At 42.5% G+C, this 17,783-nt stretch overlaps 2 protein-coding genes across 4 annotated transcripts; both read left to right on the top strand.

The window, feature by feature from the left end:
* The first annotated feature begins 78 nt into the window (after positions 1-78).
* Positions 79-8,748, top strand: LOC118364909 (SWI/SNF-related matrix-associated actin-dependent regulator of chromatin subfamily E member 1-like). 3 transcript variants are annotated; one of them, XM_035746724.2, is made up of 11 exons: positions 79-251; positions 1,319-1,369; positions 1,736-1,788; positions 2,301-2,405; positions 3,313-3,393; positions 3,723-3,854; positions 4,078-4,249; positions 5,727-5,899; positions 6,087-6,188; positions 6,850-7,090; positions 7,283-8,748. In XM_035746724.2, exons 2-11 carry the CDS (start codon positions 1,363-1,365, stop codon positions 7,504-7,506), a joined length of 1,290 nt encoding a protein of 429 aa, XP_035602617.1. In that variant the 5' UTR covers positions 79-251; positions 1,319-1,362; the 3' UTR covers positions 7,507-8,748. The 3 variants fall into 3 exon arrangements, with proteins under 3 accessions (XP_035602617.1, XP_035602618.1, XP_052346491.1); XM_035746725.2 differs by lacking the exon at positions 79-251 and adding an exon at positions 279-567; XM_052490531.1 differs by lacking the exon at positions 79-251 and adding an exon at positions 554-573.
* Positions 8,749-12,393: 3,645 nt separating this feature from the next.
* On the top strand, positions 12,394-16,373 carry LOC118364908 (C-C chemokine receptor type 7-like). Its single transcript, XM_035746723.2, has 4 exons — positions 12,394-12,595; positions 14,085-14,131; positions 14,578-15,002; positions 15,373-16,373. The coding sequence occupies exons 1-4, from the start codon at positions 12,580-12,582 to the stop codon at positions 16,028-16,030; spliced, it is 1,146 nt and encodes a 381-aa protein (XP_035602616.2). The 5' UTR covers positions 12,394-12,579; the 3' UTR covers positions 16,031-16,373.
* Positions 16,374-17,783: the final 1,410 nt, after the last annotated feature.

Genomic DNA, 17,783 nt, shown 5'->3' with positions numbered 1-17,783 from the left:
TTAGTAATATATTGATTGAAAAAATGTTAGTAATGAAATGAGGTGATTCAATTTAGAGTAGGCTAGCCTTGGGGTGTAAATGCAAACATTATGCCCTTAACAGAGGAGAAAGGAATAGTTCTGGAAAATTCTACTGAAATCTGTGTGGACCCCATAAATATATATATATATGTTTCATTCTGAGGACTGTTTCTGCTCGCTAAACCTGATTCTAGCCACACACACACTGGTGGGGGACAAAGGATTTTGGGGTGAGTGTGCTGGCCATTACTTTCACTTGCTTGCTATGTGAACTAACCAACATATGAAAGGCAATAGTATTCATTCATTGATTTATGTTGGATAGTCTTTCAATCGTATGTCAAGAATTTTTGTAAAATGCCACTTTTGTTTGAATAACAGATTTACAGATACATGCAAGGTGATGGTGTGACTGTATTGTGACAGCTCTAGCTAGCAAATAGCTTATTCATATACAGCGTAGGAGGTAGTGGCTATCAAGCTAGCATGGTGCTTTCTAAATTGTCTGATCCAAGGTTTTCGATTGCAAAATCCACATCCAAAACGGTTCGGGTATAGTCACTGTTAATCCGCTGTTTTAACGCCTCAAATCAAAATTGAAATGTTTCAGTGACAGCTAGATAGCTAACGTTAGCTTGCTTTGATCTGAATGCTTGGTGGCTAGCTAATGCGAGCTACCTGACAACGTATGCGGAGTATCAAATACAATGTTCTGTATTTTAGCTTTTGTTAAATAATTTAAACTGCAGATTATTCGCCTTCTCCAAAAGTTACCAAGTTCACTGATTGTGTTATCTACGTTTGCATGCTCATCATCTACTGATCAGATGGTCCAAGTTAGCCAGCTGGCTAGCTATAGCTAGTAGCTGCATATACTAAGCAAGTAACGTCATTTAGCTTAGCGTTACTAGCCTCGCTAGCTAGCACAGCTGGGTGTCAGCCAACTACGCAAGATGACAGAGCTTTATTTTTCAGCAAATGCATTTCCATGTATCTCATTTATTTACGCATGTGCAATTATAAGCAAATGCCATTCCAAAAAGTGTAAGCGATGTTTTTGGACGCGAACAGCTTGCTAGTCGTCACATCAAACCCCTGTCATGTTCATGCCCGTCCACTGACACTGTTGTGATGTTGCACATACGTCGCCTGACATCATTTTGGCACCAACATCTCTTTTGTTCTCCCTCTCAAGCTATTAACTTTCTTTCCTATTCAATTTTTTAAAGTACTGTAATAACAAATGAAGTTAATGAAACACCTAAATGCTTTCCCCATTATAATGTGTTTATTACAGACCCAATGACTGGAATAAACTGATAGAATTCTTCCCCTGCCAAGATGTCAAGTAAGACATAGTTTGCAATTATACAAGTTTAGCCATCAGATAATGAAAATATGAGTACTTCTGTTTGGCCTCGGATAAAGCTGGGCAACTATGGCTGCAAAAATGTGAATTTACAAATGTATATGTTATCACAATAAAATACATTTGAGTTTCAGACATGAAATATTAACTTCTGGTAGCCTTATATGATTTCCTAGTATTATAACTGATAGGTGAATAATTATCCGTCTTGTATTTGCTGAGAGAGAAATAGAAAATCACGAAATTCAGATCTACCTTGATGGGATTGATTTAATCAACATTGAGAGATGTAAAAAGGGGGCTTTTTGCCTCAATTTTAAAATCTCACCTTTTCTTTCAAAACAGAAAGAGAAAGAGAAAGGCCATATGCCCCTCCCCCTCCCCCAGCCCCTACAACAGTAAGTATTTCTGATGGCACATGGGAAGCCATTTGGAAAGGGATGTCCCATAACAACATTCATGCCATCTATTATCTTTCAATGTTAACTTGCTACTGTCCACATTTTTGGGGGCTAACTTTGTTTTTAAAAGTGGAATCCATTTGGCCATTTAATACGGTATACCCTGTAGATAGTCCTGTTACCACAGTATAATTGGTCAATGCAATAGGCTTTGCAGTCTCAGATAATAAGCTCCACTCCCTAAGATGTGAGGTACCGTATACAACATACCGTAGAGTGTAGACTATACATTATTTTCATAACAAACAACGCTAATGTATAGATAACATTGCTGTCTTGACGATCCTTCTTGTTGCTACAGCATGAGTGCAAGTCTTTTTCAGTTGATCTCTACAGCTTTTCAACATTCATGTTTTCGCCAGTTTTTTCATTGATTTTGTCATGCTTTACCCCATTTTCTTTTAAACGTTATTTCTCATCTGTGTTTCTGTCTCATTTGTTTCCATCAGCAATTGCCCAACACCCCAGGGTTTGTGGGGTACAACCCCTACAGTCATCTGGCTTACAACAACTACAGGCTGGGAGGGACAACAAGCAACAACAGTCGGGCGACGGTAGGAATAACGATGTAGAGAAAACACCGGGATGAAAACGCCAGACACAGAAGGAAACTAACATCAATATTTAAAATGACTATCTTGTTGGATTGAAACAGCCTAATCGAGCTTGCTTAGTAAAACTCAGTAGTAACGTATCTGCAGATATGAGCTATAACAGCTCTTGACAACTTTGCTCTTTGGCTTTGTTTAGAAATAGTACTTTTTCCAGGGCTTATAAGAGCAGACATTCTTGAACAGACAGACAGTATGATTCGTCTAACCCATTCCATTACCAAGGCTTTCTGAGATGTATGCCATCCCAGCGTTCCTCTGCTGCCTTCATCATACTAGTGCAGACTGGCCAAGTGTCCATCTGTGTGTGTTCAAAATCGCTCGATCCTGCCCTTCAAAGTCTGCATTGCTGATAGCCATGCTAAGTAACCCATGCCATCAGCGTTGCCATGGCATTATAAACCCAATGCTTGGCATGGGTTTCGGCTGCTACGGGAATAATTCAGTCGTTGCATGCAAGCTGTGGTTGGCACTCGGGTTCTGATAATGGCATTATGTCACGCAGTGTGCCAGTCTCAGCTTGAGGGAGATTTTGTATATTCTTCCATCAGCGTTACTCAATCATAGTCTCTGTGTGACTTCTGTACACTGGTTGGGCTCAAACAGGCTTTAATTAAATGGAGGTGATTGAACTGATGGTTTTGTAGTTTGATGCGTCCTTGTTGGGATTTTTTACAAATACTTTGTTGAAGGTTGGATGATCAGCTATGTGGTTGCGTATTTTCCTGCAGGGTGGTTCTCAGTCGAAACTTTGCTTAGTGTAAAATTGTATGACGAGACATTTTTAGCACCAGTTGGTGTCCTAACTTTGACTTTGAATCTAAACAAAAAGTGCCTTTTTATTTCCCAGAATTCTTCAGGAATAAACATTCCAAAGCCACCCAAGCCGCCAGACAAGCCGTTGATGCCATACATGCGATATAGTCGCAAGGTAAGTTGTCTCCGCGTAACATTACTTAAACCCAAACTGCGCCATCGTGCGCACCATTGCAAGACATATTAAAATACTGTACTATATATACCCTTATAACACGCAGCACTTTAGCCAGGGTTAGGGACGAGCACTCTTAATGTACACTGCACATCGTCTGCCCCATGTGTCCATGCAGGTAGGTGTGAACTGTGAAACTAGACATACAGCAGCCTAGACATTAAGAGCACTACAGACAGACTATGGGGTATCTCCCTGGAGGTGGAGTTTAAACACGGCCTCCATAGGTTTGTGGAGATAATGAGCCCCTGTCTGGTTCTCATCACCAGGTTTGGGATCAAGTAAAAGCCTCCAATCCCGATCTGAAACTATGGGAAATTGGGAAGATAATCGGTGGCATGTGGAGGGACCTCACTGATGAGGAGAAACAGGATTACTTGAATGATTACGAAGCAGAGAAGGTTGGTTTGTTTTTACCGGGGTGTTTATTCACGGGGTTGTTACGGGTGACCAGTAACAAGTGTCTCCAACAGTTGTCAGAAGGGTCCCTCCAGTCATCATTCCTTCCTTTGTAAAAAAAAATACTGAGTAACTTTTCTTCAATGTCGAAGAGTTTGTTTTTGCATTGCAGGGGCACGTGTCAAAGGTCTCTCCTTTTGTCACATCCTCGTCTCTCCTCCACAGATTGAGTACAATGAGAGCATGAAGGCCTACCACAACTCTCCGGCCTACCTGGCTTACGTCAACGCTAAGAGCCGCGCCGAAGCCGCTCTGGAGGAGGAAAGCCGACAGCGCCAGTCTCGTCTCGACAAGGGCGAGCCGTACATGAGTATCCAGCCAGCAGACGACCCAGATGGTAAGACGCTCTCAGCACTACTAGTATTACCATGTCAGTCACACTGGTTCCCACACCATGTTTCAGCAACTGTGACATCACCTTGGTGTCAATTTCTATCCCTGCACTACCTCTTCGTGTTTGTCACACTTGGTACTTCACCTTATAGGCCACGCTCCATTTCAGCTCTGTAGTATAAGTCTGGGCCCTGTATTTGGGATCAATGGCTTCACTGAGATCCAGTAAGAAACAAGGCAACACACATCACATAGAAACATACATCAAAACTGGACTTCTGAATTACACCCGACAGGAAATTAAGCTTGTCTCGTATCGAGCTGGATAATGGTATACAGGAAATGGATTTTAAAAAATCTTGTGGTAAGTTGGAAACACCCAAGATATTAAAATGTGATAGTTAGTATCCCTATGGGTTCATTTGTCAACAAGCTGTACATTGATGACTTCAAAAATATTTGCCACATCAGTTGCTTTAGTAGATGCAGAGAACAGGGAGAGTCTGAAGAAACGGTTCCCTTTGGTTTTGGAGATAAAGCACCCCCCAAAAGAAATCGGAAGTGAAGATCAACCGATGGAACAGGTTGATGGAGATGATGATCATTTTCGAATGACGTCTTTCTCCAGCATAAAATGTGCGATGTTAATATGAAGCCAAAATTGTATTTCTTGCTCCCAAATTCACAGACAAATGCACCATCTTGCCCCCATTGCTATTTTCAAAGGGTAGCATCCTTCACAGACTTCAAATGAAATGGGTGTTTGACTACAGCAATAAATTACTTTATTTAATCACTGCAGTTTTTAGATTTTTTCGTCAATTGAATGACTTTTGGCCCAAAGTGGAATGAATGAATTCTCCATGTGTTCAATAAGAAGTTGACCTTATTAAAGAGACAATTTCTTCTCCTACATTTATGACTTACTTCGATGCTGGTGTTACAGAGGACAGCTTCATTTGACCCTGGATTTAAAAGAAAAGTGTCATGTACCTAAAAGCTTGGCTGTTCACTTAGTTTCGCAACATCCTCTAGTTGTTCTGGGAAATAATAAGAGCACAAGCGCCAGTAAAAACCACCAAGACGTTTCTGGAGTAAATGAGTAAGGTTTTTGAGAGGCAGCGAGAGAGAGAAATGTATCTTTATCTCTCTACCCACACATGGATATCAATACCATTCACAACAACAGTGTTGAAACTGTGAAATGTGTATATTCAAGTATATTCATGCGACAAACATGTAAACAGCCACATTTGCAGACATTTCCGACTGATATATAAATGGTTCAACCAAACGTAGGTATGTCAATGTTAAACTATGTCCGATTAAGATATGCCAGATCAGGTTTCTTTCCGGAAGCCGACCACATCTACACTTGTTGTGGTGGGATCTCTCCCCTCTTGACCCATTGACCGTTGTGTTCGCTGAGCCCTGATAGACACACGGCACCCGCCACATGCCTTTTCCATTCGCTCTCCCAGATTACGACGACGGATTCTCCACGAAGCACTCGGCTGCCGCCCGTTTCCAGCGCAACCACCGGCTGATCAGCGAGATCCTGAGCGAGAGCGTGGTCCCCGACGTGCGCTCCGTCGTCACTACCGCCCGCATGCAGGTCTTGAAACGGCAGGTCCAGTCTCTTATGGTGCACCAGGTACGCTGGTGTCTTGTCAGTCTTCAGTCAGTCTTCCTAGAGACATATAGATACCCAGTCATGGCGTTGTTGTCATGGTAACCTGGAAATCAGATCCTTTCTCCTTATTTGATAAATGAGTAGCAATTAAAAACAGGTAATCAGTCAGGTAAATTGGCAGGTCTCTGTCTGTCTGTCTGGTCCACAGAGGAAGCTGGAGGCGGAGCTACTTCAGATTGAAGACCGCCACCAGGACAAGAAAAGGAAATTCATCGATGCCACAGAGTCTTTCAACGGCGAGCTGAAAAGGGTATGGGATCATCATCAGGGAACTTGTACGCAAAATCTATTAATGTTGCACATAGTAAATATTACAGCGTTGACCTCAGGCTATTTGGAATGGGCCAGTTCTGCATTGTAGAGATCCCGCAGCTGCTAACTTTATCCACGTGTCCTGGCAAACACGCGGCGTCATCACTTAGAATTCTAAGTGAATTGACTCGGTGCAGTTCTGAATCCAGATGCCGCACTGTGTAGTCCATACCCCAGGTGGCGCCATTTACTTCGAGTCAATTTACTTCCTCTATGCTTCACAATGGGCAACTCAATGAAATAAAATGATTGAAAGGGGGAATACCTCGTCAGTTGTAGAACTGAATGCATTCAAATGAAACGTGTCTTCCGCATTTAACCCAACCCCTCTGAATTAGAGAGGTGCGGAGGCCTGCCTTAATCTACATCCACGGCGCCCAGGGAACAGTGGGTTAACTGCCTTGCAATGTGGTATCATTGTAGAGGAAACAGGAACTGTGCCAAATCTGATCAAGGTGTCAAACATTGCACTCGCTACTCACTGTCTCACTGTTACTAATCACAGTTGCACAGGTGTGAGATTGATTGTAAGATGAATAGCATGAATCCCCAGCATTAATCCCCTGGCGGGGAGACTCAACGTGCCACTCTGCGCCCAGCTGTGTTGTATGAAAGTAGAGGTGGACATGGAGAAGATATCTGCAGAGGTCGCTGCGGCAGAGGATGCATCCCGCAGGCGCCTGTCGGAGCGGGAGAAGGAGGCGTCCACGTCCTCTAGCCTGGAGGAGGAGGAGAAACCAGTTGGCCCGTCAAATGGCAGCAAGAGCCAGCAGGTGTCTGTCAGTGACAGCAGCAACAAGGAGAGAGAGGAGACGGAACCCAGCCCCATGGATACTGGTGGTGAGGCCCAACAGTATTAATCACTGAACCGTATGGTATTTTAATGTATGGTTCTGCTCAGGTCCCCTGAGCTAGGTAAATGGGGAGATGCTTCTCTCTTCTCTGCTGAGCGCATTTTACAATGTTATTGTAAACCACATCGGTTCAAACGTGTTTGCTGTCCCCTAATATTTCCTGCTTTCTTGGTTACAGAGAAGTCAAAGGCATCGGAGGAGTCGACGGCTCGACCGGCCAGTGAGGTTGAGGAGGGGGCGCCGTCGGAGGACAAGGAGAGTGTTCCGGAAGGGGTGATGGAGGACGGCACCAGTGACAGTAACACGGGGTCGGAGACCACCTCTGCTGTGACGGAGGACGCCCCGCCCAGCGAGCCAGCAGCCTCAGAGGGGCCGAGCAGGGCACGCCCTTCCGCCCACTGAGGAGTCGACCTCTGACCTTAGGGCCGAGAAATGTCCATAATGCATCATTCCATCTCTACAGTCCCACTCTGATGATAACACATTGTACATTAGTATCTATGTGAACAAAAGCTGTGTTTAGATGGGTTTCTATTTCCGATGGGAAGTTTGATGCAATTGGTTGAATCTTCAGAGCTCTGTTGGCAGGGTCAAAATGGACCTGCTGTCAATTTGCGAAGCGCTCCAAGTGCACAAAGCAAAGCAATTGTCCCAACTAAAGTGAATGTCATCTAAATTTAGTCACAATTCATACGGTGAATTCACCGTATTTCTATCACAGACCGCAGTGCCAGTCGATAGCAACCATCCCATCACCTGTCAATATATCAAAACATATCTCTTGTCTTATTCTATGGTACTATATCTGGCAGACACTATGGTACTATATCTGGCAGACACTATGGTACTATATCTGGCAGACACTATGGTACTATATCTGGCAGACACTATGGTACTATATCTGGCAGACACTATGGTACTATATCTGGCAGACACTATGGTACTATATCTGGCAGACACCATTAATCTTACCGATTGAGGCTGGTTGTAAAAACTGTCGCAAAAAAAACCAAGTTGTTCAATGTTTAATTACTTGTTCTTTGGAGTGTAATGTTATTGTTGCTTTCAATGTTATTGTTGCTTTCAATGTTATTTTTGCATGGTGTCGCAACTCCTCAAATGGAAGAGTTTGCTTTAGTAAGGGAAGGGGTGGGGTGACTCTCTCTCGATATTTTGTCATGTTTACTCTTAAGTATCAGTATTAAGTGACAGTATTGTCTCAGGAGTTAATAGAAATAAGTAGTTGTTTTCATGATTTATTATTATTCTTGTGTATTGCGAGTCCTGGGCCCAGTCCGTCCGTCCACCAACCTGTTGTAATGCTACGAGTCCATCCATGCTGTACAGTGCTCTTAACAGTCAGTGTTCTAAAGTCTGCTAGCTCTCAATCAAATCAAAAGCGCTATGCTTAGAACAACCTTTCAGTGTTATGTTGTTATGACCAGTAGTACAATGTTCGACCCAGAACAAACTCTTAAATGTTAATATGCAATGTAAGAAGCCGCGTTGGAAGGTTTGCGTGAGCGTGAGTGGTTTTTCATCTCGTCCTGAAGCTACTTGGAAGAGCAGAGTGAGTCATCAACATACTGTCTTAAAAATCGATTTTGTTTGCCACATTTATACCAATAAACTTTTCTACCCTGACATGAAGTTGTTGACGCCAGGGTTTGTTTTCAATGTCACGCGCATTACGTATAGAACTGGTCATCCTTTAAGGAGGCGTGTTTGTTCATATTAACAGTTATTCCCACACTCAGGCTGAGGTGACCGAGGATAATTCCATGTTGGAATTCAAATCAAATGTATTTGTCACATACACGTGTTTAGCAGATGTTATGGCGGCGGGTGTAGCGAAATGCTTGTGTTTCTAGCTCTGGCAGTTCAGTAATATCTAACAGTAATATCTAGCAATTTCACAACATATACACACACGTCTAAAGTAAAGGAATGGAATTAAGTATATATAAATATTTGGGTGAGCAATGTCAGAGCAGCATAGACCAAGACACAGTAGAATGCGATAGAGTACAGTATATACATATGAGATGAGTTTCGCAAAATATGTAAACATGATTAAAGTGACAAGTGTTCAATTATTAAAGTCTATGTATATAGGGGCAGCAGCCTCTAATGTGCTAGTGATGGCTATTTAACAGTATTTAACAGTCTGATGGCTTTGAGATAGAAGCTGTTTTTCAGTCTCTCGGTCCCTGCTTCGATGCACCTGTACAAACCTCGCCTTCTGGATGATAGCGGGGAAAACAGGCAGTGGTTCGGGTGGTTGTTGTCCTTGATGGCCCGTCAGGAAGTCCAGGACCCAGTTGCACAGGGCAGGGTTCAGACCCAGGGCCTCTAGCTTAATGATGAGCTTGAAGGGTACTATGGTGTTGAAGGCTGAGCTATAGTCAATGAACAGCATTCCTACATAGGTATTCCTCTTGTCCAGATGGGTAGGGCAGTGTGCAGTGGGATGTCGATTGCATCGTCTGTGGATCTATTGGGGTGGTATGCAAATTGAAGTGGGTCTAGGGTGTCAGGTAAGGTAGAGGTGATATGATCCGTGACTAGTCTCTCAAAGCACTTCACGATGACAGAAGTGAGTGCTACGGGGCGATAGTCATTTAGTTCCATTACCTTTACTTTATTGAGTACAGGAACAATGGTGGACATCTTGAAGCATGTGGTGACAGTAGACGTCGGTGGCACTGTTGTCCTCGGTGGCACTGTGTTATCCTAGCCCTGTGCAAATTGTGACCCAGCTTTTATAAGACATGAACTCTAGGCAGCATGTGTTACACTTCCAACGACTTATCACACACTATCTATGGCACCCAATACTGACGACAGATTTGAAACCATTTGTTAAAGATTTGGTCCACTGGTCTGTGTCCTCTGATCTACAAGGTACAAGGAAGTGGGTTTCCTGTTTTCAGTACAAGCACCACTCTTTCCAGCTGTCTGAAGTAGTGTTCTCTGTTGTAGTTAACATGTTTTTAACCAACAGTATTTACGCTGTATCAACCTGATGTGAGCAAAGGAGACAGGTAGAAGATAAACAAAGAGAGGCAGGTAGAAGATAAACAGATAAAGAGGACAGGTAGAAGGTAAACTGATAAAGAGGACAGGTAGAAGGTAAACTGATAAAGAGGACAGGTAAAAGATATACACATCTAAGAGACAGGTAGAGGATCAACAGCCACAGTCGTCTTCCTGTTAGCACACTTAGAAAAAAAAAACATCTGTCACTTTTGCAGCTAGACTCCATGTGCAGGAACCATACCGGCAGCCCCATAGCATTTGAATTAGTAGAAAGTGAACATCCGTGATGGGTGGACCGGTGACCTATTGAGTTTACCCATGAGTGTACCAGTCCAATTTTTTTGGGGCAGCTTATTAATTGTCCGTTCTAATAATGATATTTCTATGATCTGCTTTCTGCAATAGCGATGAGATTTGTCACAGCTTTAGTGTAGGTGCAGATGTGCACAGTTGTCCCTCTGCAGCAGTCAACCTGTTGCACAGAATTGCGGTTAGTGTTTCTTGGCTGGTTTCTTTTCCTGAGCGCCTTGAAAACTCAAAGCCACAACCGCACGGGCAGACAGGTGTGCAACTTGAGCAGAGTTGGCGGAGAGTAGGGGAGAATAAGACTGAACATGCCCTTTACTGACAAAAAGGTCAACTAAGACAGCAGCGGTACTGCCACAACTACCTAAGCAAAAGTGTTGTGGTGGTTAACACAATGACCAACATATACCGTATGAGTTTTGGTGAAAGGGACATTTGGAGAAATCCCTTATTTGTCGAGGTTGTCAAAGGGGACATGAAGAAACATTAGTTTATCTCTAATATTTTGAATTAAACACACATGAAGCATTGATTGTAATGAGTCTGTCTCACCTTTGAAGTTCTCTGCATATCAGCCACTTGCTCTGGGAGGCCTGTTTTGGTAAGACACTTGAAAATAGTCCCTTCAATGCATGCTGTTTACAGAATGAGCATCCATCTGGTTTGTTACTTACTTATGTAGTAAATACTTTTCAGTATTTGTTTTTTAGTTATACTTGTACTTTTATTCTAGCTAAATGTATCTCAAAGTGGGTTATTTGCTATGCTGAAGATTTAATTTTATTCAGACTTTGTAATACAGCCTTTTCATCCAACATATCTCCAACATCCACTCTTAAGTACAAACCAAAATAGTTCTACCTGGAACCAAAAAGGGTTCTACCTGGAACCAAAAAGGGTTCTACCTGGAGCCAAAAAGGGTTCTACCTGGAACCAAAAAGGGTTCTACCTGGAACCAAAAAGGATTCTACCTGGAACCAAAAAGGGTTCTACCTGGAACCAAAAAGGATTCTACCTGGAGCCAAAAAGGGTTCTACCTGGAACCAAAAAGGATTCTACCTGGAACCAAAAAGGGTTCTACCTGGAACCAAAAAGGATTCTACCTGGAACCAAAAAGGGTTCTACCTGGAACCAAAAAGGAAGGATTCTACCTGGAACCAAAAAGGGTTCTATAGGGAACCAAAAAGGGTTCTCCTATGGGGTCGGTTGAAGAACCCTTTTGGAAACGTTTTTTTCTAAGAGTACATACAGTACATGTATTGTAATGATAATCAGTATGCCCTGTTTGACCCGGAGAGATGTTCCTTACCTTCATCCCTGCTCCACCTGAAAGTACAGGCAGGGGTGAGGATAAACTGAAGACAATAGAAAATGGTAGACCAAAGTTTTAAAAAATACAATTAAAATCAAGGTGGCTAATGGCTTTTAATCCAACATCAGCTGTAATCTCAATGGGAGATGGCACGGGCAATTTCATCAACATCTAAGCCTATTGATAAGCAATGGGGTTGTAACGGCGAGGTGAGAAACCAAATCTACACCAATTTAGGACCTATATCTATATTGTGTTCTCAATGAACTGATCTAGCATTTTCTTCAGTGTAGACTACAAAGAAAAATAAGCATCAACAGCACAAGCGTAATGGTGTTATCTTTCGAGTGACTGCGGGTTGAAAATAGAACAGGCGATACATTTTCCCTCGACCACTGCGGTCACTGGGAGCTTTGGCGTGTCTGAGTGTCTGTGCTGAACAACATCAACACTCATTTCCTCTCATAGTGTTCAATAGCTGTATGCAGCAGTTCAACAGCAATGTTCAATAGGTAATGAATCAGTTCTACCAGTTCTATGGGATGCGGTTCTATCTCTCTACACTGTCATACAAATGATGAAACCTCAAATGGTTCTGCACAGTGTTTTAAACCAACAACATTTGCATTTACTCTCATTCCTTGTCATTGTTTTTCACAAGACACCCCGGGGGAGTAAAGGTGTTAACATTTTTTTTTTTTAGTATAGTTCAAAGGGGAATCTAGCACCTGACACAGCCTCATCTCGACTAGCGGGCTGTCTCTCTACTTTCACAACCTGTGTACAGAGAGAAAGTGCAGTTGTAACTCTCAATCAACATGACCGCTGTCAAAGGTGAGAGCACATCTTTCGATGTTTCATACATTTAAAAAAAAGTCATAATTTTTTAAATAAATGTTAAATAGTTGATATATTCACGGGATATTAGCTTCCTGCAATTTTTCAACGAATAACAACTTTTATCAAAAGGAATATAAATAAATTTTTGTTGTAGGATTTATTTATCCAATAAATAAATAGATAAATAAATATGTGTTGTATAAGTAGGGGTTATATTGAATTAAATGACTACTACTACTGCGGGGCAGGATTAGCACAACAGTGTGTCCAGTCAATTGCTGCATGCATGTAGACAATGATATACGAAAATAGTAAATGTGCTCCCGTTGGTTGAACATAGTGTAGGGTGCTAAAATGGAAAAGCTAAAGCCTTTCAGCTTTACCTATACAAGCCATACAGCTGTATAGCTACGTAGGCTAGAATCATTCAATTGAGCTTTTACTTCTATATTATTAACACAATATCTGTGAATCGCTGACATCTGCTGCCCTTGTTTCAATTCATGATTTTTGAAATGTTAATTGACTTTTTTTAAGAGTTTCAAATCAATTGAGCATAGAAATACAGAAACTTGAACCAGGTTTGTAAGACTGAGAGGTTTGCAGGTACAGCCCCAGTTCACTCATGACACGTTTTGTAACCGAGTCACTTCTGTTTTGAAGGTTTGAGAATTTCCAGTTTTCTGATCGTGCGATGAGTCAAAGGGGGATTTTTTTTTAAAGTCGTTTTTGTTTTGTTTCTTTGTTTCTTTTTGTCTCTTAAAAAAAAAAAGATTGATTTTAATGCTTTCCATATCTGGGTATGCTATGATATCTTTGGACAACCGATCAATTGGTGCATCCCTTTCTGTTACCACCAGATGTCCTGCTGTGTCTTTTGTTGCACACTGTACAACAGGGGTCCTCAATTACATTCATCCGTGTTAATATTTTTCCTTGAGTGGATGGTCAGGAACATAGTTATATATGATTTGTACACTGCACAATTAACTGCAAAAGTCCCAAACAGATATAGTATTTGACAAAAGCAGAATCATTTCAAACCTTGAATACATTGAGATACGATCACATATGCCTCTTTATTTATGCATGGGAATATTTGGGAACAGATTTTTCGAAATTAAAATCACTTTGAGCTGATTCCCTGGTGATTTTCCAGTGTTTTATGTCCAACAACAAACACGTTATGCTCAGAAAACTGGGGGGGGCAAATAAAATCACCTGTGGGATGAATTTGGCCTGTTGGCCACTTATTGGTACAAGCTAAATACCCAACAGTTGAGACAACTCAAATTCATTATTGACACTTGCAAAAACAATATATGCTAATAACAAGGGACATCAACTCCCATGTAGCCTCATAAGTGACGTGTCTTGAACTCTTTCCAAAGGTTGTTCTTATCGTCAACTACTGTAACATATCAGTCTATTTATCGATCAACTGGTACTCTAGAGCTTTAACCACACCTCATCTGATTTTCAGATACACGAATCTTAGTACCAGCTCTGTTGATCTGGACCTACTTTGAGGTAAGAACCGTGGACGAACACAGTCTTCAGTATACCACATCATACAATATCATTTGTATGAAGTATTAATAGTCTTTTGATATCATTTTTTTGGACAATCATTTAAATGACATGTTGACAACTCACTTAATAACATGACACGAACTCTACCCACAGAAACGCACAAACACTACACTGGTACTAACCACAGTCTTTCAGTCAATGGCATACTGTATAGCACAACTTCCTCTCAGGAAGTGGTATGCTCATCTGAAAGCATGCCAGTTTATCAAGGGGCCAGATGCAGGGTACATTGTGTCGGCTTCATTTTGGACCCAGTTCCCTGATCCTGAACACTAATCTATTTGAATGACATTTCATTAGTATTCAAGGCGTTCGATTACACCAGTCAACCATCAATTATCCTGATTTATAGTATGTCCCATTTTGTCTTTTTTTCCCCCCAGACTTGCTTCTCTCAGAACGAAAACGTGACTACAGAGTTCACCACTGATTACAATGGTTACTCCACAGACACGAACGACTTGGATTATGATCATTGGACCCAGCAATGCCAGAAGGAATCCAACCGCCACTTCCGCTCCTGGTTCATGCCCACCTTCTACTCCCTCATCTGCTTCCTCGGTCTGGTCGGTAACATCCTGGTGATCGGTACCTACGTCTACTTCAACCGGCTGAAGACCGGGACCGATGTGTTCCTGCTCAGCCTGTCCGTCGCCGACCTGCTGTTCGCCGTGTCGCTGCCCCTCTGGGCGACCAACTCCATGACGGAATGGGTGCTGGGGCTGTTCATCTGCAAGGTCATGCACACCATCTATAAGGTCAGCTTCTACAGCGGCATGTTCCTCCTCACCTCCATCAGCGTGGACAGGTATGTTATTGCAAATGCGAACGCGTTCTCAAAGACTAACTTGGTTAAATAAAAGCCTGATTGAAACGTGTTGCAGTGTGCGTCCTGCTGTGACCTAATAGGCTGATCTGCTCCTATCTCTGCTGTGACCTAATAGGCTGATCTGCTCCTATCTCTGCTGGGACCGAATAGGCTGATCTGCTCCTATATCTGCTGTGACCTAATAGGCTGATCTGCTCCTATCTCTGCTGTGACCTAATAGGCTGATCTGCTCCTATCTCTGCTGTGACCTAATAGGCTGATCTGCTCCTATCTCTGTAAATATTTGTATATATGAGCAGATATATGAGCCTACTTTATAAAGCTTACTTTAATGTCATTTTTCCGACAGGTACTTCGCCATCTCCAAGGCCGTCTCTGCCCACCGCCACCGCTCCACGGCCGTGTTCATTAGCAAGGTGACCTCTGTGGTCATCTGGGTGATGGCGCTGGTCTTCTCTGTGCCCGAGATGTCCTACACCAACATCAGCAACAAGACCTGCACCCCCTACACCGCCGGCTCAGACCAGGTGCGCGTGGGCATCCAGGTGAGCCAGATGGTCCTGGGGTTTGTTCTGCCGCTCCTAATCATGGCCTTTTGTTACGGCGCCATTGTGAAGACCCTGTGCCAGGCCCGGAGCTTTGAGAAGAACAAGGCCATCAAGGTGATCTTCGCTGTGGTGGCGGTCTTCCTGCTCTGCCAGGTGCCCTATAATCTGGTACTGCTGCTGACCACTCTCGACACAGCTAACGGGGGCAGCAAGGACTGCCTCTACGACAACAGCCTCCTCTACGCCTCTGACATCACCCAGTGCCTGGCTTTCATGAGGTGCTGCCTCAACCCCTTTGTGTACGCGTTCATCGGGGTGAAGTTCCGCCGCGACCTCCTGAAGCTGCTGAAGGATCTGGGCTGTATGAGCCAGGAGAGATTCTTCCAGTACACCTGCGGAAAGAGGAGGAGTTCAGCGGTCGCCATGGAAACCGAGACCACAACCACTTTCTCCCCCTAAAGCTGCCAATGCTGCCTTGTCTGACGGCCTTTTCAACATGGACAAGACCTTGTGCACAGCCTGTGTTTATTTCTGATTATATTTTAAATGTTTGCTTGTAAGTGTTCTGTAGGTCACTTAAAAGGTCTAAAGGACATATATGTTTAATGTATCAGGCAGCTTACTGGTCGTCACCAGGAATTTATTTGGAACAAGTCTATACCATAAAAAAAAATCCTGTTATATAGCTGCCAGTGGAGGACTAGCACTGTAAATACTCAATATCTTTGTATTATTTCTGTGTTGTTTTGAGTCTTATTTCCGAAGTAAATAAAAAATCTAATTTAAAAATGTGTAGTCTGGTCTCTAAACTATAATTTGACACCTTGTTCAAGTGACCACTTGTTCCACAACCTGGATTAAAAAATACTAAAGTATTCTAGGGTATAAATACTGTAGTATTCACTGTAGTGTTTACTGTAGTATACTGTATACTGTAGTAAAATAAAACTGTAGTATATACTATACTAATACAGTGCCTTGCGAAAGTATTCGGCCCCCTTGAACTTTGCGACCTTTTGCCACATTTCAGGCTTCAAACATAAAGATATAAAACTGTATTTTTTGTGAAGAATCAACAACAAGTGGGACACAATCATGAAGTGGAACGACATTTATTGGATATTTCAAACTTTTTTAACAAATCAAAAACTGAAAAATTGGGCGTGCAAAATTATTCAGCCCCTTTACTTTCAGTGCAGCAAACTCTCTCCAGAAGTTCAGTGAGGATCTCTGAATGATCCAATGTTGACCTAAATGACTAATGATGATAAATACAATCCACCTGTGTGTAATCAAGTCTCCATATAAATGCACCTGCACTGTGATAGTCTCAGAGGTCCGTTAAAAGCGCAGAGAGCATCATGAAGAACAAGGAACACGCCAGGCAGGTCCGAGATACTGTTGTGAAGAAGTTTAAAGCTGGATTTGGATACAAAAAGATTTCCCAAGCTTTAAACATCCCAAGGAGCACTGTGCAAGCGATAATATTGAAATGGAAGGAGTATCAGACCACTGCAAATCTACCAAGACCTGGCCGTCCCTCTAAACTTTCAGCTCATACAAGGAGAAGACTGATCAGAGATGCAGCCAAGAGGCCCATGATCACTCTGGATGAACTGCAGAGATCTACAGCTGAGGTGGGAGACTCTGTCCATAGGACAACAATCAGTCGTATATTGCACAAATCTGGCCTTTATGGAAGAGTGGCAAGAAGAAAGCCATTTCTTAAAGATATCCATAAAAAGTGTCGTTTAAAGTTTGCCACAAGCCACCTGGGAGACACACCAAACATGTGGAAGAAGGTGCTCTGGTCAGATGAAACCAAAATGTAACTTTTTGGCAACAATGCAAAACGTTATGTTTGGCGTAAAAGCAACACAGCTCATCACCCTGAACACATCATCCCCACTGTCAAACATGGTGGTGGCAGCATCATGGTTTGGGCCTGCTTTTCTTCAGCAGGGACAGGGAAGATGGTTAAAATTGATGGGAAGATGGATGGAGCCAAATACAGGACCATTCTGGAAGAAAACCTGATGGTGTCTGCAAAAGACCTGAGACTGGGACGGAGATTTGTCTTCCAAAAAGACAATGATCCAAAACATAAAGCAAAATCTACAATGGAATGGTTCAAAAATAAACATATCCAGGTGTTAGAATGGCCAAGTCAAAGTCCAGACCTGAATCCAATCGAGAATCTGTGGAAGGAAAT

This window comes from Oncorhynchus keta, chromosome 32 (assembly GCF_023373465.1).
Source record: "Oncorhynchus keta strain PuntledgeMale-10-30-2019 chromosome 32, Oket_V2, whole genome shotgun sequence".
Taxonomy (NCBI): Eukaryota; Metazoa; Chordata; class Actinopteri; order Salmoniformes; family Salmonidae; genus Oncorhynchus; species Oncorhynchus keta.
This window is presented reverse-complemented; position numbering and strand designations above follow the sequence as displayed.